At 40.0% G+C, this 21,852-nt stretch overlaps 1 protein-coding gene and 1 long non-coding RNA gene across 8 annotated transcripts in view; one reads left to right on the forward strand and one right to left on the reverse strand.

Annotated features, from left to right (window-relative positions):
• The window catches only part of SATB1 (SATB homeobox 1), a 94,149-nt gene that overhangs the window by 13,454 nt on the left and 58,843 nt on the right, over positions 1-21,852 (forward strand). For 3 of the 7 annotated variants that reach the window (XM_030009227.2, XM_030009232.2, XM_030009233.2), the window contains exons 1-5: positions 4,216-6,102; positions 8,952-9,187; positions 12,976-13,152; positions 13,952-14,078; positions 14,807-14,930. In XM_030009227.2, coding sequence (XP_029865087.1) covers positions 8,977-9,187; positions 12,976-13,152; positions 13,952-14,078; positions 14,807-14,930 — 639 coding nt within the window. In that variant the 5' untranslated portion in view covers positions 4,216-6,102; positions 8,952-8,976. Of the gene's footprint in view, positions 1-4,215; positions 6,103-6,194; positions 6,265-7,510; positions 7,985-8,951; positions 9,188-12,975; positions 13,153-13,951; positions 14,079-14,806; positions 14,931-21,852 lie in introns of those variants that run through there. The other 4 variants (XM_030009230.2, XM_030009234.2, XM_030009231.2 and 1 more) reach the window with 4 other exon arrangements.
• Positions 969-4,102, reverse strand: LOC115339360. The gene is made up of 2 exons (XR_005932080.1): positions 3,187-4,102; positions 969-2,037 (listed from the first exon to the last, which is right to left on the reverse strand). It is a non-coding gene; the product is annotated as an uncharacterized LOC115339360 (long non-coding RNA).

The raw sequence follows: 21,852 nt of genomic DNA on the forward strand, positions 1-21,852 counted from the left end.
GGGGGATGTCGCAGAATGCTGTGATTCACATCGGTGCGCATCGGATTCTTGGGTCGTATGTAAATTGTGATTGCAGCAGTCAGGTTGGTTAAAGTGTTTGAGCGGTGTCAAGCAACTGCTGTTCAGGGCAAAACAGAGGGGAAGTCAGTCTGAGGAGACCGAAAAACTACTTCAGTCAGAGGTGCAAAACTTGTAGGGCTGCAGGACTGTGTCCACACTGCAGCGGTGACTGTGCCGAGGCTTGCACAGATAGATGTGGGAAAGGACAGTGGGGCGCATCCTTCCCCTTAACCCACACTTCTGTCTAACCCATGCGGCAATCAGGCACAAGCCCAGTGGGGAGCCATCCACCTTTGGCCATAGACGTTTACCTTCAGAAAGCTACGGATTGGTATTTTCATTGCCTTGCTCTCCAGCAGTTACCGTCAGTCATAGTTGTGCACACATCACCCCTTGCAGTGGGGAAAACGCATTCAGATCCCCACCGAAGTGAGTTTCCCGGCAGTCCCGCTGCTGCTGCACAGCTCTGCATCACCTCCAGCACTGGCTGGTGCTTACGAGTTACCCGAATGGCCGCAGAGATGTCAGAAGTACGTATGTATAAAACCCAATCAGCCTGATCTCCCCAAAGAAATCTGATAAAAGAGAATACACAGCCATGCTGGTTTTGCTCTGCTGCCAGGTCATTTCTGTTTGCGTTGCACAAGAGCCAAGCCTCAAGATTTAGGCCCATATTTCCTAATTTATTTTGAACAAGAAAAGATTGGAATAGAGACCTTAGGAGGCACTGAGGCAGCATGCCACACTGGAGAATTTGTGTTGTTTTGCAGCTACTGAGACTGCTGTTTGAGAGTTAATTCACCATGGAGTTGAAAAAACGCAGTCCAACTTTTTACATATTTGTCTTATTTCAACACAACCTAGGGCACAATGCATTTATATATCATAAGCACAGTGCAACAACTTTATTAAGGATTAATAAGCTTTATTAAGCATATATTTGTCTGCTGTATGTTTGACTAGAAGCTATGAAAAATGTGATGTTACTGTTGCCGCATGTTTAAATGATTGCCTGCATATGTATCCATGACAATATCTATTCATCTTCTGTTCTTTATATATGTTTTTATTATAAATATCTTTATTCTAGTGGAACATTTTAATATCAAAGTTGACATAGTGAAGTGCAAATTGGAATAGGTCAAATGAAAATCAGATATCTGTATCTTGAATTTATTCCAAGTAGTTTGGTATTGATAAGAGATATCTGATTGTTGTCTATATGTCAAGATGTAGCAGCCTTCAGTAATTCGTGCTTTCTAGTCAAAGCAAGGGTTCCACGCTCAGCCTTCCAAGTCTGTAGTAAATACTTTACCGGGCATAAGTGACGTATGGGAATTAGATTAATCCATGTTGTAGGGAGTTTATAAGGTTTACTACATATATGCAGTTTCAAGAAGAGAGTTATTTTCCATAATCATTTATCTCAAGCATAGGAAGCATATGCATGATTATATAATTAACAGAATATTTGTTTGTCAGTTTTTAGTTAGTGTGCATAATAATATCATTATTAGGCCTTCTGTGCTCCTGTATTATCAGATTGTTATCTCCCTGCTCCTTTAATTCACTGTCTCTGCTTTTTGGAGTAATCACTTTGTTTCTATCTGAACATTTTAAGGGTTTTTTAGCCATGAAGGGAACGGTTTGCGAACACCAAAGCAAAAGTTATTTTAGAACAGATTTTAATCTTTTGTTGTTGTTGGTTTTGGGGGGTTGGTTTGGGGTTTTTTTGTTATTGTCATATCTGGCAATCATTTTTATAAGGTGATGTTTTACTCCCAAATCTTGTTCCAAATCATATTTGTAAATAACTGCTCTATTCTAATCAGCTCTGCATCTCTCAAATTATCTTCAGTGTCCTTTTCTTCCATCGTACTCCAGGCAGCATACTGCCAGCTGAAACTCTCTCATCCTTCACAATTTTCTTCTTTAGTCAGTCTTGCTCACTGCTGAAGTTTACTGTAGCAGGCTTTCCTGAAAAGGATGAAAAATAATACAATGTTGATATTTTCCATAGTGCCCGCAAAGTTTGAATTCAACTAGTTAACACCATTTTTCCTCCAAGTATTCAAACATATTGGGAAATAATAATTCTTTTTTTTTCTCTTTTTTTTTTCTTTTTTTTTTTTTTTCCAGAGGGACTGAATAATACTCAATCTATCTATTGTTGGAAAAAGACTGGTTTCTAAATAAACAACCCGCTAGACAGTTATCCCTTGATCATATGTTATGGAAGATGTCACCTACATTTTCCCTTGTTTTTCTTTGTGAAACATGTTTCTTGGGTTTTGGTTGGGTTTTTTTCCTTTTCAGCGCTCTTGGTAACAATCTTAGTAACCTTTTTCAGGACATGCAACATAGGTACAACTTTTCACGTTTCCTTTGTACGCCACCTCCACTTGCTCCGTTTTGAATAACAGTATTATGTAACAGTGTATTCATTTTCGAGCCTTGCGTTTCTTTGCTTCTGAGATTATAATCTATTTTGTGCATTGCTGAACATGATAAATATTTCATGTATTTCACCCCATTACCACTTTCTTTTTCCTGCATGCCCCGTATGCTGTTTGTGCTTATTTCGGTAAACATCAGCTTGTTTCTTCACCTAGTCTCAATGCATTCCTCTTCTTTTATAGTAATATATGTGTAGTGATAATTTTGCTCTTCATGGATTTATTGATTCACCTTTTCTTTGTTGAGAGGCCATGCTACTTTGTGTATTACAGAACTGGTATTAGCCTCCCCACTTCTCTACTTTTGCTGCTGCTTCAAGTTTGTATATGCAGTGCGGTATGGAGTTTTTTGTTGGTTTGGGGTTTGGGTTTTGTTTTTTTTTTTAAAGTTACTACCCTAAACGTTTTGGCTATGCATCTGTCTGTGCCATAATTCACGTTTTCTTTGGTTGATGATGCAACTTTCCTTTTAGCCATAGTATACCCAAACCCCGCGCATTTTATCAATAAAGAGGTTTAATTTTTCTCTTATCTCGTAGCTTGTACAAACTTGTTGCTTTCAAGTTTGTCTAGTTGGGTTACTTTTTACCAAGTGCATGATGGGAAAAAAAGTTAGGTCTGTCTCGCAGTTATGTATTTTGTCGATGCGTTACCACCTTCCAGTTTGCACCTTCTACGGGTGGCTTTCGGTCCCGGTCCGCAGACACGGTGGAGGGCCAGGTCCGTAGGGTCCCGCACCGCGGCGGGGCTGCGGCGTTCCGCCGTCAGAGGGGCGCGGAGCGACGCGTCGCCCTTCCCCAGGCGCTGCCGCCGGGCGACTGCGCCATCCGCGGCGCCCACCGCCTCACCCTGCGCAAGCTGGCGGTGGGCTCTCGTGCGGACGATGCCCTCCGCTGAGGGGGGACACGGGCACACTGCGTCGCCCCGCCTTTGCCGCCCTTTTACAGCCTGCCCGGTGCTTTTCTTTCACCTCTGTTGATACCAAGGCGGGGGGGGGAACTTATTTCTCCCCACGTGGCCTGCCTGCCGGCCCCCCCCCCCCCCCCCCGGGGCTGCCCCCGCCGAGCGCGCCGGCCGCCCCCTCTCCTCCCCGGCGCGGGAACTCCGCACCGCAGCGCGCTGCCGCCGCCGTGCACCTGCCCGCCGCGGCCCGGCCCGCGCAGCCTCCGCGCGGAGGGGCGGGGGCGGGCTGCGCTGGCGCGGCGCGCTCGGCAGGATATTGTTCGGCCTTCACCCCCGCCCCTTCTCTTCTTCCTCCTCCTCTCCCCTCCTCTGCCCCCCGCCCTCCGCGTTCCCCCCACGCCACGCTCCCGCCGGCTCGCCCCCTCCTCCGCCGCAGGCCCCCATCTGCCATGTGCGTGCGTGCGTGCGCGCAGGGGGCGCGCGGCCGGCGCTGCCTGCGCGGGGCGGCGCGGCGGGCATTGTGCGCGGCGCAGGCAGGGCCGCCTCACCCGCACCCAGCTGGCTGCAAATTCGTGCGCGCCCGGAAGCCGCACGCCCTCTTCCCCCGGCCCCCCCCCCCCCCCCACTCACCTACCGGCGGCGCCGGCCGTCCCCCCCCCCCGGCCCGGCCCGGCGCCCCCTCCCCTCCCCGCTCCTCACTGCGGCCCCCTTTTTGCCACCTCTCTTCTCCCGACCGCCCCCCCTCCCGCTCCGGCCTCCCCTCCCCCACGCCTCTCTCCTTCACCACCACCACCACCACCACCTCCTCCTCCTCCTCCTCCTCCTCTGCCACTTTCTCTCTCTCTCTCTCCCAGGACGCGTCGGATGATCCGGGGCCGCCGGGGAAGGGCTCCGGGCAGCAGCAGGGAGGCTGCGTCCTCCTCCCGTCTCGGGATGTTAAAAAAAAAAAAAAAAAAAAAAAAAAAAAAAAAAGCCGGTGGCCTCGGTGTTATTTTGTATTAAAATGAGGAGGAGGAAGAAGAAGCAGCGGCAGCAGCGGCAGCGAGCGGTAGCGGAGAGGAGGAGAGGAGGCTCTGAGCAGGGGACGGCGGCGGCGGCAGCAGCAGGAGGAGGAGTAGTGATGAGTCAACTAATAATTTAATGGGGACAGAAACAGAGAGAGAGGGAGAGAGAGAGAGGAGGAGGAGGGGGGGGGGGGAGAGAGAGAGAGAGAGAGAGAGAGCAGAGCAAGGCAGCTCCGTCCGGGGACACACACACACACATACACACACACACACATATATCCATGTAACATCCAGCAACAACCACCAAACCGGCCTAAATAACAACCATACTCGGCCAGCCAGGGGAAACGAGAATTAAAAAAAAAAAAAAAAAAAAAAAAGAGACAAAAAAACAAAGCCTACCATTATTATTCTTTTTCAATTATTATTGTTTTTTTTTGCTGGCTTGGTTTTTGTTGTTGTTGGCTTTTTTGCAACCTTTCTATTTTATATTTTTTTACCCCTTCTTGCGAGCAACTCTTCTAGGAGTTCCCAGATTTTCTTTTTTTTTCCTTTGCAGAAACAGAACCAGGGTTTTTTGTCGTTTTTTTTTTTTTTTTTTTTTTTTTTTAAATAGGGTTGGTTTTGGGTTTTTTTTAATTGTAATTTCTCCCGGTTTTGGACTCGGAGGGAGTGAAACCTCGTCACTTTTTGTAGTGGTGGTGGTGTGCCTTGTTGTGTGTGTTTCCTTCCTCCCCTCTGTTCTTTTTCTCTCCCCTCCTCTCTCGCTCCCTCTCTCCCCCCTCAATCGCACAACAGCCCCCGGTAAATGAGAGGAGACAGGTCCTCTCTGCCTTTTTTTTTTTTTCTTTTTTTCTTTTTCCCTCCCCGGACCGCAAAGGCGAGATTAAAAGTGGCATTTTAGTGCCTTTTCCTGCAATTTTCTCTACACTTTTTTTTTTTTTTTTAAATCTCTAGTAGCGATCTCTGGGGCTGAGGTTTCCGCAGAAAGTTTGGGGGCTGTTACGGTGTGTATTTTTGCGGAGGGGGAGGGGAGCGGGCTCCTTCTGTGTGTGCTGCTCCTCTGGGTGCCTATTGGAGAATAATAGTGTAAGTGACAACCTAGAAGTAGACTTTCTGCTCTTCACACTAGGTAGAAAAGCTGCCTTTTTTTCCCTTTGCTTTTTTTTTTTTAATACCCCTCTTTCTCACTTTCTCTTGTATGCATTGGTTTTATTTTTGAAAGGATAGCTAGACTTAAGTCACCCTCCACCTCAATTTAAACCTGCTACTGTGGTTTTTTTTTAATTATTGTTATGAATTCCTCGTTTTGAGCGTTGCACTTGTCTGATCAATTTGATCTTCAGCTCCTTCCGTTGCTAAACCTCGAAAACTGGCGCTCTCAATAGATATTTAATCTGTATTTTTTGTCCATTGCCATTTTTGCTCATGGCTACTCTGTTTCTTGCTATTTATTTTTGCCCCTCCCCGCCTAGAGGAAAATAGCAACAAGAAAAAAAGAAAAAATAAGAGAATATTAGGGGAAGTAGTCCTCAGGTCTGCTGCCCCCCCTCTCCCCCCCTCCAAAAAGGGGGGGACCTAGAAAACATCAGTCTTGAACTTCTTCCTCTTCAAGAGCTCGGGCTGCAAAGGAAACCTCCTTTGTTTTTGTTATTTATATGCTGTCAAGTTTTGAAGTGGTGAGTTTCGGGTCGGTTTTGCTAATTTCACTCAGAAAACTGCAGTGTTTCTGTTTCTAGATAAGTACTTTGCTTCTTTGTCTCTTTAAAAGGTCACAGGGAAAGCTTGGCCTGGATTGTGAGAGCCATATGGAACGGATAAGTGCGGAGCCTCTCTCAAATGTGATTATGGGTTTTTATGGGGGAGGGAGGGAAGAGGAGGGGAAAGGCATGGGGAGGGGGCTGATTCAGGAGGAGAGGAAGAAATAATATAATACCGGTGGCGTTCATCGCGACAAAAGGAGATACCGCACCAACTCTCATTCAGAAATTGCGCGGTGTGCCCGTACGTGTATGCTGTCTCTGGGAAACTGTGCCTTGAAATTGGGCTCTTCTCTCAATGCCTGTGATGAAAACTTGTAGTTGTGAAAGATGCCTAAATGCGAAACCCGGGGAAACTCTCGGCCTGGAACCGGCGGAGATCATAGCTCTTCCCTGCAACCCTCTCCCTGGGCAGGCCACGCTGGTTGTTGCTCATCACTATTCCAAACTGAGGTTTCAGTGAACTTTAGCCTTGGGCATGGAGTTTAAATGAGTAAATTAGGTGTTTTATGTGCATGTAATTTTGCTTTGTAACATAAAGCTTTTTACAAGATGACTAAGCGGTGAAAGGATGCCGATGGGTGGGTATTCTCAGGCCAAGTGAAAATGACCCATTTGGTGTTTTGGTTGTAGTCAGTGTATTAACTAAACTGCGATCTATCACTTTTATTCACTGTACATGATGTAGTGCGATTCTGACTCATGATGACTAGATACTTTTTGTAGCAAAGATCCTCGGTGCCTTAGAGTACTTCTGAAGTTGCCAAAAGTGACAAGGATTTTCCTGTTCGAGGCTTTTTTTGTTTTGTTTTGTTTTACTCTTCCCCCCCCCCTTTTTTTTCCTTTTTGTTAATCCTCTTATTCTTGAGAGAAACCAGTCTCAGAGAAGGAGCCCTGTAGTATGTTAGCATCCTCAGAAACATCGGAAGATGTTAACGGTTTGGTCTGTATTTCTTTACTTAGGCTGCAGTTAACACAGTAAAAAAAAAGAAAAAAAAATCTTTTCGAAAAGTGGCTAAAATAGGTACATTTACTGTTAATGAGACACATGACCTAAAACAGATGGGATCAAGTTGAATGGTAAACCTTAGCCTGTCACCTTACAGCATAAGGAAAAAAACCCCCGATTTTCTGAACTTCAGCTATTCAGTGTCATTCTTGAGGTTGCTTGTAAATGTTCGGATTAATATATTGCCTCATTCTTCACCATATCGGGAAAAGCAGCATGGTGTTCAAACAAGAAAAAAATAGTTTACAGAATTGTCATTGGCATATATACCAATGACATAGTAGTATATAAAAAAATGCCAAGATGTTTAGGCTTTAATAGCTTTGCTATGTAATGTGCAGAAAATGTATTGAATTACTAGCCAACTGAAAGAAAGTAGCAATTATCAGATTCACACCAGTCTTTCTAAATACGACTTCCCCAGTGTTAGTATTTGTACTTGCTAATGTAAATACTGGTACATAAATTAATGTCTAGTCACCTGTCCTTAGTGCTTGTATTATATACATAACAAAATTGTCAGTGTAGTCCCACCTTTCTCAGAGAAAGGTAGGGTAAAATACTTAACAATCACAACAGTATTGATGAATGAAATCATAACCAGAAAGATGTCTGTGTTCTCAGCAACTGATTTTTTTTTTTTTTTTAATATAGTTGGCAAAACAGATTACGATGAGTGACAAAAATCCTCAAAACTTACTCCGCTATGTTCTAGGCTCGGGAGATTTTTAGTGATTTAACTGGAATTGTTACTCATGGACGGAGGTTTTGAAAGTTTATAAAAAGGGAAATGTAAGCATGCTAACATATACCTTTGCTATTGAAATTACTTCTGTTTTTTGGTTTCAAATAGCTGTGCCAGCACATAACTTAGCATCACCCCGGGTTTGGGTTTTTTTTTTTTTATATTTAAGGGCTTCAAAAGCACTGTACAAATTGTGGGTTTTTTTTCCAGCATTATGTTTTGTGACATGCTACCTTCTCAGTTATTTTTCTTAATTCAATAAACGAGTCCATTTAACACTTAAAGCTTAACATCTGAAAAATTTCATATGCAAATTTTGAACTTTGCAAAAGTTGATAAACTCTTTGTATAGTATTGCTTAGGAAACTCAAAAGCAACCATCTTCCACTACTGCTTTCCGAAGTTAAATGCTAAATTCTAACTTTTATTTTTAAGAGGGGGAGGAATTGTAAATGGACAATATTCTACATCTCTAATAAATCTGTTGCTACTTCAACTAAAGTTTTAACAATCTCTCTATTGTGCATCCATTTTTTTAATCAAGTAGATTGAGAAATATTTCACTAGAATCTTTTTCTTTCTGTCTCTCTGTTAACACAATAAAAACAGCCGGGATTAATAACAAACCTTTCTGTGAGATTTGTAACAATAGCTGTGTTGGAGCACATAACTTGACAATCATCATCTTTTATATGAGTCTTAGTCTCTCTCAGATTTAGTAGAGTATCTCTGAAGATTTTTTTTTAAAGGGGTACTCTCATTGGCTTTAAAAAAATAATTCCATCAGATTATGATGCGATCTCTCTGTAAAGTGGGGGTATGAGGTCATTTTTGGAGAATAAGTTTGTTTCTTTTAAAAAAGGCATCTTCTTTCCAGTTAAAATAGTTATTTATTCTTCTTTATGAGCTTATGATACATATATCTCTCTCTCAGTACATGTGCAGGCTGTGTACGTATACATATGCGCACACGTGTACAACATATATATATATTTTTTTTTTGAATCATGGCAGGTGATCTTTAGAGGCGGGACTGAGTATGGATCATTTGAACGAGGCAACTCAGGGGAAAGAACATTCAGAAATGTCTAACAATGTAAGCGATCCGAAGGGTCCACCAGCCAAAATTGCGCGCTTGGAACAGAATGGGAGCCCATTAGGAAGAGGAAGACTTGGAAGTACAGGAACTAAAATGCAAGGAGTGCCTTTAAAACACTCTGGACACCTGATGAAAACTAATATTAGAAAAGGTAACACTTTTGATAATTCTGCATTAGAGAAATATGATTTATAATATTTGGGGGGGAAAGCATACTTTTGCAGACTCTACTTCATTTATATTTCAGGATTAAATCTCCATTCTAAAATACTATATATTCCCAACTCTGATATAAATCACATTTGGGAAATATAAGCTTCATGCTTGGGTGGAGCATCTTGCTTTACAGGGTGGAGTCTGATTTTTGTTAAGGTAAAGGCTAGCTGCCCTGATAAAAGCAAATTCCTACATTGAAATAGGAGTAATATAATGCATTATTTCTTTGAGTAAGTGTTGGGCTAAGAAACGCCAAACTATGTAAGAGTAAATACCAAACCCCCAAACCAAATTCTCGCCTTTCCTCTTAATGATGGTCCAAGCTTGGAAGGGCAGCAGTATTTCTATAACAGTTGCAAGTTGGTTTAAAGGAGAGAGTGTAAATCTTTAGGTATCACATTGGAAAAGTCATTTATGATGTCAATCTTCGCAGTTTATTTTCTTAAGTACAATTCATTATTGAACAATGAACAACTTGGGTGTCATATTTTTCAGTGGCTGGTTTGCTGTAATTAGACATTTACACAAGGAAAAGGCACATTTAGAATCATTGATGTTTGTATATGGATGGCTTTTGTTTGCATTGAAAATACTTTTAATGGACAATAATCTATAAATTTTGCTTATCAAAATGTGTAAGTCTTTTTGACCATGTCCTGCAGGCTTGCTAATTTAAATCAAAATATGCTGTATGTAATTTGGCATTTGTTTTAAAACAGACTCTACTTTTCTTAGTATAATCAGTGTATGTTTATAATCCAGATTTGTCTTGCATTTGCTAAGCAAAGTGCAAAATGCAACCAAGACTATTAAACGCACAAAGTTAGAAGGCAGAGGAATTTCATTGTGTCTGATGCATAACATTTATCGTACAATCATTTATTTTTTCCTCGGTTTGGCGAAAACAAAGAATATATTGATCCTGAAATGAACAGACACAGCAGTCCGTATTGTTAGATCTTTATCTATTAAAAATGGAAAAACAGCACTTCAGCAAATTCTTTGGCCTCTGCTCATGATTACCCTATTTATTGATTGTTTGCCAAGAATGTATGCATCTTAAGAAAGCCAGGGTAAGAGCATTAAAAATATAATTTATTACGGCTTTTCAAGCAGAGTGCATTAATATTGTACAGTGAAGCAGTGGGGCTATATAAAAAGGACTTTCTGACGCCTGCAAACATATAAGTTCCATAAATTCCTAAATAGGAGATTTCAGCTGTCTCTGGTATTATGTGATATTTGCACAGCAAACTTTAATGCCAGGACAGTTTTAGACAAGGATTCTACAGACTTCACTGCTCCTTATGGCAGACGTGCTGTTTACACAGACTCGTAAACCTTCAGCAAAAGCTCTAACACTGCTTTCAGGTTTAAATCATTCTGTATTTTTAGCAGTGAGCGCTGACCAATGCTCTCCCCTTTAATACTAGAAGGTTATGAAGTTGCTGCACTTGGAGGTCTTGCCAAGTACTAGCAGGAGTGATCAGCCAGCTGAGATTGTGCTCTCCTGTATAACATTTTTCACATTAACAGAAGGACACTAGTGACAGTTTGCTAAAAGATTTAGTGGCTTGATTTGTAGTCAGATGATACCTGTGTCGCACTACCAGGATCCACCTCTGATCATCTATGCTGTACATCAGAATTTGGCCAGGAGGTTTTCCTGTGATGTGTAAAATACCACATTTTCCAGAACACTGCAACTCAGGAGACCTTGTACCCAGCAAAAAGTGTGCTGATATGCAGCGAAGTACCTGGGCATTGCTAGTTTTGTGTCTCATCAGAGCTTAATTTGTAGGAACTGATAAGGGGAAAAACAAATACTCTTTAGCTGGTTTTGAGTGTATCTGCACTGTTTGTTAAAATGAAGCTTTGTTTACATTTTATCTTCAGGTATTAATGGTGAAACTACTTAAGAATTTTGAGCCCTTACTCTGAGTCAGACGGTAGTAGGTCAAACATCAATTGTGAGAGCCTAGAAGGGAAAAAAAAAAAAAAAACCCAAACAAACCACCTTTTGCAGATGAAGAGTGTGTGTGTGTTTTAGAAAGCTCTCCACAGCTTAATTAAAACCGACGAAGAAATCACCAATTTGCATGTACTGCTTTTGCTTTGGTCTTCATTCCCTTCCTGACCAGTCTCACTTAGGTTTTAAAAAAACAAGACAAAAAAAAAAAAATAAAGCTCCTTCCTGCACTACATAAATATTGGCAAGCATTTAGTCTTGTCTTTCATGCTGAGCCTATTGGGCAAACTGGAGTGAGTTTGTGAGCTTTTCCAAGCAAGCCTGAAGGGGTTTGTTTGCCAGAGATTGACTCTCTGGTGAACAGATGTAGTTTAAACATACGTGCTTAAGAGGTATCTTTTTTATCATGATTTCTTGCTATATGTTAGAGCACAAATCAACAGACGTGGCCTTAAAGCGTTTATCTATTGCCAAGAGTAAATCGTCTTTTTAGACTACAGCATGTCTGGTGCACCTTAGCACATTAGGAGGTTTCCGTAAGTCTAGAGGGCAGTGGTTATAGAGGCATTAACATTGTAGGACTAATTGGAGTTCCTGGGTGCCCTGTTAAAATAACCCTTGTCATCATTTATGCTAAAGATGATACCCCTCTGGCAGGCTGCCATAAGACAGTTCTGTACATCTGCTTTTAACCCTTTTGCTTTCTGTCATTAAGAGATCCTAACCTGCGCTGCTGGAGACAGTGGGACAGGGGCCTAAAACCTCAGGTCCGAGGTCATCATGTCATCTGTGTTCGTCTGGGAGGCTGGGAGGGATTTTCACAAAGTCTAGGAATCTGATTGCTGGAAGAGACTTTGTCCCTAAAACAGCTTGGGTCATTTGTTACTTCTCTGTCTGTTGTCAAAAGGGAGGGAAAAAAAACCTTTAAAAAAACAAAAAAAGGAAAGGAAAAAGGTTATTTGCTTAATATTCTGTGCAGCGTAGGGAATGGTTTGTCGTATGATGCTACAAAACTGGAAATTAGTAATTACTTTCAGGCATACCAAAATAGCAACGAATACCAGAAATGTGGAACGTAAAGTGCAGGAGGCAACAACAACAAAAAAAAGCCCAAACTGCAGGTACACTTCTTAAAGCGGCATTGAAATCATGATTTGTTTCTTAAAGATGTGAGTGAAAGTAGTGCTCAAGTGCACTCAGTGAACGAAGCACAAATTAGTGTTAACTTTTGCCTTGTTTCCTTGTGTACTCTTTTCAGAGCGAATGTATAACACACAAGGTGATTTGTTGTTGATGTTGAAGGCAATTAAATATTTTTGGCAGGACTAAGAAAGTTTTAATGTTAACGAACAAAATTATGTAGCTGGTACTAAAATGGCTTACAGTGAAGACATCTGCAGTATGTATTTAGGTTCTCATGCTGCCTGCTACTCACAACAAATCAGGCAGGACAGAGAGAATCAACTTCTCTTCAGTCAACCTTGTTGTTTCTATAGAAGGTAATTCTTTAATCTGTATCTGATCAAGCAAGATAAATTTGCATTTCTGCTTTTCAGAGAGATGTATGTTTTGTAGAACTTTCTCTTTTTTGGGGAGGGTGAAAGGACTCAGGGAATATGTTTATCAAATATTTGTGATGATTCTTGTTGCCTCCTCTACCTGTTTGTACAGGTTTTATTTACATAACGCTGCATAGACCCACCTACTCTACTATAACTCAAGTTTAATAGATGAAATTTAATTTTTTTTAATAGGAAGTATGCTTCCAGTTTTCTGTGTAGTGGAACATTATGAAAATGCCATTGAGTATGATTCTAAGGAGGAGCATGCAGAATTTGTGTTGGTGAGGAAGGATATGCTTTTCAACCAACTGATTGAAATGGCATTGCTATCACTCGGATATTCTCACAGCTCTGCTGCCCAAGCAAAAGGTAAATAAGATTACGAAATTGTATGATGAATTATGTTTGTTTGTGGGGTCTTGGGGGAGGGGCAGGATTTCTTTCAGGAATGCGAGGCAGGTTTTACTACTTAAACTTCTTGCAGATTCTGTCTCTATTTTTTTTTCCTTAATGTATTTTTGTTTAGTTAGTGCACGTTTTGTTCGTGGGGAATGTGGAGGTAAATTTTTTTGTTGTTGTTTAAAGAAAAAAAAAGACTTCAACTGAATCATTAGTATGCTTATTGACCTTAATAATCTGCTCCACTGAGGATCCACAAGGAAGTGTAAAGCATATTTGAGCAGATGGACTGTTGAGAGTCAACTTGCATTTATGACTGAATATCCAGCTCTGTTTCTTTTATTTTGTTCCTGATGGTTTTATAGACTGCAAAGTATTTTTTTTTTTTTTGTACTCAGTCCTTGCATTGCAAAATCCTTTCTAATTTATTAAGAGGAATGCTAACTATTATATCATGTCCTATTGAATTCATGGGAACTTAGGAAAATATACTTCTATACATATTGAAAAATCTCTACTGTAGTGCATTTGTATAATTTCATAATGTAGATAAAGCATATCCTTGGTGGTGTGTGGGTGGGGGTTTTTTTGGGGGGGTGTTCTTTTGTTTTGCCAGATTTAAGAGGCTAGAAACAAAGGTGGTGATCTTGTTAAAATCAGATATTTCTTTTGCCCCTAGGAATTAACAGATAAATTACTTTTTTTTTTTTCAATTTTTCCTGCCCTTCTTGCCCACTCCCCCTACCATCAAAAAATAAAAATCCCGCAGGGCTTATCCAGGTTGGGAAGTGGAATCCAGTTCCACTCTCCTATGTGACAGATGCCCCTGATGCTACAGTAGCAGACATGCTGCAGGACGTGTATCATGTGGTCACACTGAAAATCCAGTTACACAGGTAAGTTGCATACCAGTTCTGGGACGTGAACTGTTACTTGTCTGCTCTTACTGTTAATATTGCTTGTATTTAATTCCTACTGTGGTGTGTGCTCAAAGTACAAAAGCTTATCTAAATTAATTTTTAGTTACTCTAATTCTTCTTTAACTTACAGTATACTATTGCAGAAAACTTTTATAGCTCTGATACATAGATTTTCTTTGGATATCTCATTAAAACTATATTGCATTTTAGTCAATTAAATGATGCATTACAAGAAGGCATTTTACATAAAGTTTACTTAAGAGAAAAATATCTTTGCATATCATGAACAATACCATCTGTGTGCATTTTGTAAAAGAATGACTTGCTCACACTTATTGTTGCTGTCTAGGTTCTTAAATTTCACGGTAACAAAAAAGAAAAAAAACAGTTAATATATTAATGCTTTTCATGATCAGTTGTGAGAAAGCATTACACCTTAAATTGTTTTACCAAGCGCATCAGAGCAGGAAGGTAGAAGTAACATGAAAAAATAGTCGCCACATGCAGCTGATGTATAATTCATGCATCAATACAGCAGATGTGTTGTATAAAGTAATTAACTAATCGGAACAATCAGGAGACCGAGAGCAATCTCCAGATGCATCTGCTTGATGCGCGAAATGAAATCTGTCTGTCTTAAAGGAATGTTCTGCAGCAGGATGCAATCTTGTAATAATCCCTTTTCTAATCTGTGTTTCAAATAGTTGCCCTAAACTAGAAGACTTGCCTCCTGAACAATGGTCTCACACAACAGTAAGAAATGCTCTGAAGGACTTACTGAAGGATATGAACCAGAGTTCATTGGCCAAGGAATGTCCCCTTTCACAGGTACTTAGCATAACATGTAATAAATAATAAAGCACTATAGGCAACGCTGATGTGAGATTTGAGATTTCTACAGACTGTAGCAAGTAGTACCCATGGAGTGAATCTGCCAAAAATGCAAATTCATTTGACCACTTCGTGATCTTTATAAATATGCCTGATTCATTTTGAATATAGTCTTACAACATTTCCCATGGGGAGTCGTGAAAGGTTGTTTATACCACACTAAAATTGTCTCATAGAAAACTGGATTTTAACTGGTTTTTGTCTTCAGTCTTTGAACTGCTTTGATGCAACTACTTTTTTCAAGCACATGTGTTCAAGATGTTAAAAGGCTCTTTACTTACTGCTGTCAAAAGTACTATTGAATCTGAATGCTTGTTAGATAACCTACAGTAGTTTTAAATGCTAATTCATAAAATGAGACAGTCTTTGGCATGCTATATGAGAAGGGAATAAAGAATAAAGCTCTTTGGATGATGTGTTGTTGTTGCAAACAACCAAAGGAAAATCAGTCATTTATTAGTTCTAATCAAAATATACCTAAACAAAAATGAAATCTCAATTTATGCATTGCTAAATATTGAACTGATGCTTTCCTCAAGCCTTGGTGTATTGTTCTTTTTTGCCATTCTTTTATCAAATTACTGTGAAGGCGCAACTTATTTTTCTACGCAGTACCGTGTCCAATGATGCTGTGGTGGGAACATATTTATTTTTACCTTTTTAATTTTAAAAGGTATTTTGTTGTGCAGTGCAGAAAAATTCAGTATACAAATAAATGATGCTAGTTGTGGTAGGGAGGGGGAAAAAGGAAGTTAAGGAAGCCAAGGTATTTTTACAGGGATTTTTTTTCTCTTGCTCAGAATATTGGAATCTTTGTCTCTGAAAGACTTCACTTGATCTATAGAGGGCCACTCTCTTTCTCTGTCTTTCCAGCGGATATATTAGCAGGCTATTTTCCCATCACTTTTTTTCCCCTATGGTTAGATTGTTTTCAGTGATGTGGCTCCAATATAAGAAGTTTTGAAGTGGAAATAATAAAAATTATCTTCACTGGTTGCAAACCATTCCAGTAATATGTCTGCAAAGTTATCTTGTACGTACCTACTATAAGAGCATGTGAGCTTTTGCACTGCTGGCTCATGGAGGCTGCAGATAATTTGGGATTTTTCTCCATTTTAACCTAACAGTGATAGTTTTTACTTGATACTGATGGAAAGCAAGTAAATTCTATTGAGATGGAATGTTTTGTTTCTATTTGGACATTGTGTTTCACATAGCAGTTTCTGTATATATGGAGATGATGCAATGATAAAGCAGAAAAAAGTTTCTAAAAGGAATACTTCACTAGAGACAGTATCATGGTACTGGAGACAATTCAATAATTACACTCTTTTAAAAAGTTGTTTTTAAACTATACTGAATTTTTATCTAAGAATTTTAATGGACAAAAAGCTTCTTGACTAATAACAGCTCTTGAAGTTAGTGCGTGAGATGACCAAAACCCCAGAGTACAGAACTCTGATTTGGGGCTGTTTATCATTTTGCACTTCTTTATTTGTAAAATAATATACTTAAAGCTGTGAGCTTCTTTCTGGTGTTAAAAGCATGCTTATTAGTTTTGTCATCTCTATCTTCACCAACGCTGTGGTAGTTGGGTTGCAAGAATTTAGATAGCTTCTGTTTTTTTCTTTAAAGACCTAATCTCATTAAACTTAAAATACATTTATTTATTCTGCACCTTTGGAAAAACAAGCTGTTACAGTGGTTGATCAAGAGCCCATCAGTCAGTCTAAATCTTCCCATTTTCCTCCGGGAGCTTGACGGAGGACATGTTGATCTGAGGGTGTCCTTTTCACATGACTAAATTGATCTGAATGCTTCCTGTATTTGCCTAACTAATAACTCATTGTATATTGCTCCTATGGACGGGACACTGATTTAAGAGTGCCTGTGTTTTATTAAACGCGTTAAAGTTTGTGAATTGCCCTGCAGTGGTGTGCTGCTGCAACAGAGGTGAGAAGTAGGAGCAAGGCAGAGGTCAGGAGGCAATGTTTCCTTAGAGGGTCCATCAGAATGCCAGCATGGGAGATTCTTCTGTGCGCAGAGAAGTGGCTTTCCTGTTATGTACTTCCATGGGCATAGGTAATGCCATATGAAGTGCTTCATCACAAATGCAAACTAATGCAGTGACACTGTACCATAACTTATTAACACTGTTATGGATATAATTTATTAACCACAGAAAAATGACTCAAAGTGGAAACAAGAGTAGCTATCGTTTTCTGTCACTGTCATTAGCAGTACTCTATTTTGTGTAGGTACGGAAGGATTTGTTGTAAAGCATTTAAGTTTCTGTGCTCAATGCTTGGCATCTCTGAAGCCCCATCTAAGCATGGAAAACTGAGAATCATCATCCTTACTTAGAATTTACTGCACTTTCTTAATTAATCTTGCATTTTGTGTATTAAAAAATTGCTTATATTTATTCAGATTACTGATATTCTATGCACTGCAAAAAACCCCAAGCAAACTATTTTTATAGTGCAGATACATATAATAGCTTGAACAAATGTGAGCAAACAAACTTTAAGATCCAGCTTGTCTTAAGTGTAGAGTCTTGAAAACTTAACAGCATCATCTACTTGAGTGGGTTTTCCTTTTTTTTTTCTTTTAATTTTTTTTGCCATTTGCTTTCTTGTCCAGCTAAAACCTTGGGGCATACAGGTATGAACTCTTCATGCCTTCCTTGGTAAAATACCACTGTGACTCTTGCTCTCATTAGGAGAGTTGAATACACGATCTCTTTTGAAGCTACTGTAATTGTCTCACTCTGTGACTGCTGTGGCCACCCTCGAAGGCCAGGTTTATTGCTCAATATACGAGCCCACATCACGGGGAATCCCTGTTGACGTGACTTGGAGTGCTTGGGACAGAACAGAGCAAATGCATGGCTCTGAAGTGCCATGGAATTGCAAGCATCTGTCCAGAGATGTAGTCTCAAATTTTTGGTGAAAGGACGCTGCAAATTTTGCGTAGAAAAGCCAAGCCTGTTCTGAATTATGCGCTGCAGTGTGTATTTTCATGCTTTACCTCAGGTTTGCAGATTTTATTGCTAGAGATTAGCAGCATACGCAGATGCCAGGTGAAAGACTTTTCACGTTTGATACACATGGCTCGCTTCATTTCTGCTTCCTCTCCAGACTTCTTTTGATGGGGAAGGCAACTTGGAATTTTATCTAGGGCTCAATTTTGGGCCATCTTTTGCATTCCATTAAATTGGTGCATCTTGCGAGTGGCCTAGATCTCATTTCCCTTCTGTTTTGACTCTTCAGTCTCCAAAGGGTTGTAAAGAAATTGTTCTACCATCAATTCTTATTTCCAACCCCTTGCACAGGAGCTCTTCTCTACCTCAGTCTGTTGGGAGCTGCTTTAAAGTGATCAGGCAGGCAGGCCTGTTGCATTTATTTATTTAATGTTAGTCCTTCCATCTCTCTACTCAGCCTTAGTCCTAGCATTTTCATACTTCACTTTCACAGTTTTGCTCTGCTTTGGTTTTTAGTGGAGAAGCCTCTTATTACTTCCACAGTTAAAATAACTGAAATACTACAGACCATATTTATACTGATATTATAAGGGTTGTGTTTGTTGGTGGGGTTTTTGTCCCTATTGAATTATTGTGTTTCTCACTCACACTCTCTCTCTGTGTATATATATATAGTTAGATAAGCTTTTATGGGGGAGAGGGGAGGAACATGGGCTATTGACCTGAGAAGAGCCTGGAAATTCTTTTGATAATTCTGGAACAAACTCACTGTGCGCTTTTGAACATTTAGATGTACCCCTTATCTTGAGTTCCTGTAACCTTTTCCATGAAAGAAAGATAAGTCACCTACCAAACGAAGAAATTGTAGCGATTAATTAGTATCTGGGCAATGCTTTGAAAATATGGCAGTGATCAAATGACATTGACTTTTCTACTGGTATTATCTCACCTGATTTTTTTTCTACAAGACTTTCTAAATGTTTGTTGTTAGTATTCAGAAACAGGCACTTTGTCAAACCACTGCAAAAGCACTTCTGAAGCAAGGTATTCTTTCTCTTCCCCCATAGTATCCTGAAACGCAAAGGTGTTTGTTTGGTTTTTTTTCTGTCCTTTGCTCACCCTTTGAAACTGCTTGTATCTAGTCTGACTCTCAGGACAACCAATAGTCAGTGCATTACAGATGAGAAATTCCAGGCCAGATGTATAGTAGAATCTCAAATCTCATGGTTTACTATTTTTTTTTAAATATTTTGTTTGTAGGGGACATGCAATGTTTCCATGGAATATATCCAGTGCTGTGATACTTATGGACATAGTCATTTACAGACATTGCATTAGTATTTTAAATCTTTTTGAAGATATTTGTGTACGCTGCCCCCCCCCCCCCCCCACAATGTCTTTAACATAATTTTGCTCTTGATGATGAGGAAATGGCATTTTTTCAGTTAGAGGGATATACGCTTGCATTCCATGAAATGTATGCACACATAGAACAAGTGCTGGGATGATACCGAAGTCTGAATAGTTTTGCACTTGTGATAAATATAGCTATCCTGACTACATTTTGATCAAACTTCCGTGCTGTAGTGAATGATTGTCTGCATCTGACATGGGCACAATATAGATCATATATTTTCCTTTTTGGTCAGATATCCTACCCTGAATTTGCATGCTGTTTTATGCAGGCATCGTGCAGACTTTATATGATCTGGCAGAGACGCCAGACAGAAAGCTTGCTCGGAACATCAGTGTTTCTCAGTTCACCTGATCTGAAGGCACCTGGCCGTCATAGCAAATAAGCAGTGTAATAGAAATCCTCTCACATTTCCTCACTGCTGTTCTGACCCCTGCCCCCCCCCCCCGCCCCCCCAAAAAAATCCCAACTAAAAAAAGTTGCATTTGCTAAAATTAAAATTTCCAGACCTATAAATAACCAAGGAATGAGCTATTAAGAGTTGCCAAAATACATACTTTTTATGAGCAATTTTTAATTCCTGCTTTACAAAACTGAGGGGTTTTGTCCTCCCTTTTCAATTATACCTGCCTAGACCTGAGATCAAGTCCTAGGATTTCTTTGTTTCTTGTGATTCTCTTCTCTCCTTCTCTCCTCCTCCTCCTCCCCTCCCCCAATAATTAATAACCTGAGTAAGGAATGCAGCTCCTTTTTCTACTTTAGAAGTTGCTGTACTTTAGATTTTAAAGATGTCATTAATTATTTCAGGGAATAAATCCTTGAGGGCCTGGGCTCAGGTTTTGGCAGGCAGGGCCTTTCAACCCACCCCTCAGTTGCTCAAGAGCATTCACTCTGATGTCTCTGCAAGCGGACGTACTATCTGGATTTTTAAAATGTTTTCAATTAACTATTAAAATTTGTGCCGGTGATTTTTAGTCATCCAGATAGAATGGGCAGTACAGAGCCTCTTGCTGACGGGATGGGGAAGATGAAATATGCAGGTTGGTAGGACTGTGTGAGGACAGTTGCAGGATACTCAACCTTTTGATTGCTTGATCTTTTGATCACTGATTTATGTTCCTTAGATCTATCTAAACACTCTCAGTGTTAAAGCTATGTCAGTCTATCTACAACTGTTTTATCTGGGCAGTGCCCTATTGAAGGAGAAAATATATAGCTATTTTTTTCTGCCTCTTCATTAGGATTAACTATAATGAGGATGTCAAAGTCCCTTTCCAAAACAGTAATGGGGCCTGGACTTATTGTGGGGAGGAGGGAAACGTACCTCATTTCTCAAATAAATGCAGTTTCTGACTTCAGAGGAGTCTGTACGGTGTCAACATGTCCCTTGGTATCTGTGCTGTCATGAGGTCTTGTGTTTCTGCTTTTGAAAAAGTGGAGGAGAATCTAATAGAGAGATGGTGCTAGTGTTGATTTTTTTTTTTTTTTTTAAATACATTCCTGAAGTCAGCTGTATGGAGATATAAGCAGCTGTCTTCAGCCAGGCTCTCCTGTGAACAAAGTACAAAATCCATGCTTTCTAAGAGAATAACATTTTTGGGACTGTGCTCCCCACTTTGTGTGCTAACCATTTGGGATTGTATCTCAGCAATTTTGAGAACTGTGTCATGTGAACGATTATCTGCGTCATATGGACTTCAAGTTTTGGGGAAGTGACAGAATAAAAAAAGGAACACAGCACATTTTCTTTTGATACATTTTCCTTCTAAAATGTGCACGTGTTGTAGAACTGAGCCCTGCTCGACTTCTGTTTTCACTCAGTGGTCCTGGTATTTAGAATAACTCGCATTTTAAATATTTGCGGTGATGTTGTTCTTTTTATATATATATATAACCATGCCTTTTTTTTTTTCTTTTTATATTTAGTGGGTTAAGAGGCAGTCAAGTAATGCACTGTTACAAAATTCTGTACTCATTCATTCATGTTTCTCGCATACTTCTTAATGCAGTCATGGCTGAGTGTGAACCCTGATTTATTCTTTTTTTTTTTTTTTCCATAACTTTATTAGAGGGTTAACAAGCCACTCCTCCAGTATTCTTTAAAGCAAGATTGCAAATAAGTCTTTTTTTTTTTCTTCTTATTGGTAAATTGTTGGCTGTAGAGTACTGCACAAGTATAAACAACATGAGAGATCCTTTAACATAACATGAGAGAGCCTTTAGTCGCTTTGCTCCCTAGCTTTGGAACTCATTGCCAATTGAAGTAAGGAAAGCTCTGGCTGTTGGGACTTTTAAATCTAGACTTAAAAGTTATTTGTTCTGTTTAGCATTTTTAAAATGATTCTATTAGGAATTGTATGTGCTTCAGTTTTAATTTTAACTCATAATGATTGTAAAGCACCCTGGGATGCTTGCATGAAGGGCGCTACAGAAACCCAAGATTGTATTGTACTATGTTGTAA

The sequence above is a fragment of the Aquila chrysaetos genome, chromosome 3 (genome assembly GCF_900496995.4).
Source record: "Aquila chrysaetos chrysaetos chromosome 3, bAquChr1.4, whole genome shotgun sequence".
NCBI lineage: Eukaryota > Metazoa > Chordata > Aves > Accipitriformes > Accipitridae > Aquila > Aquila chrysaetos.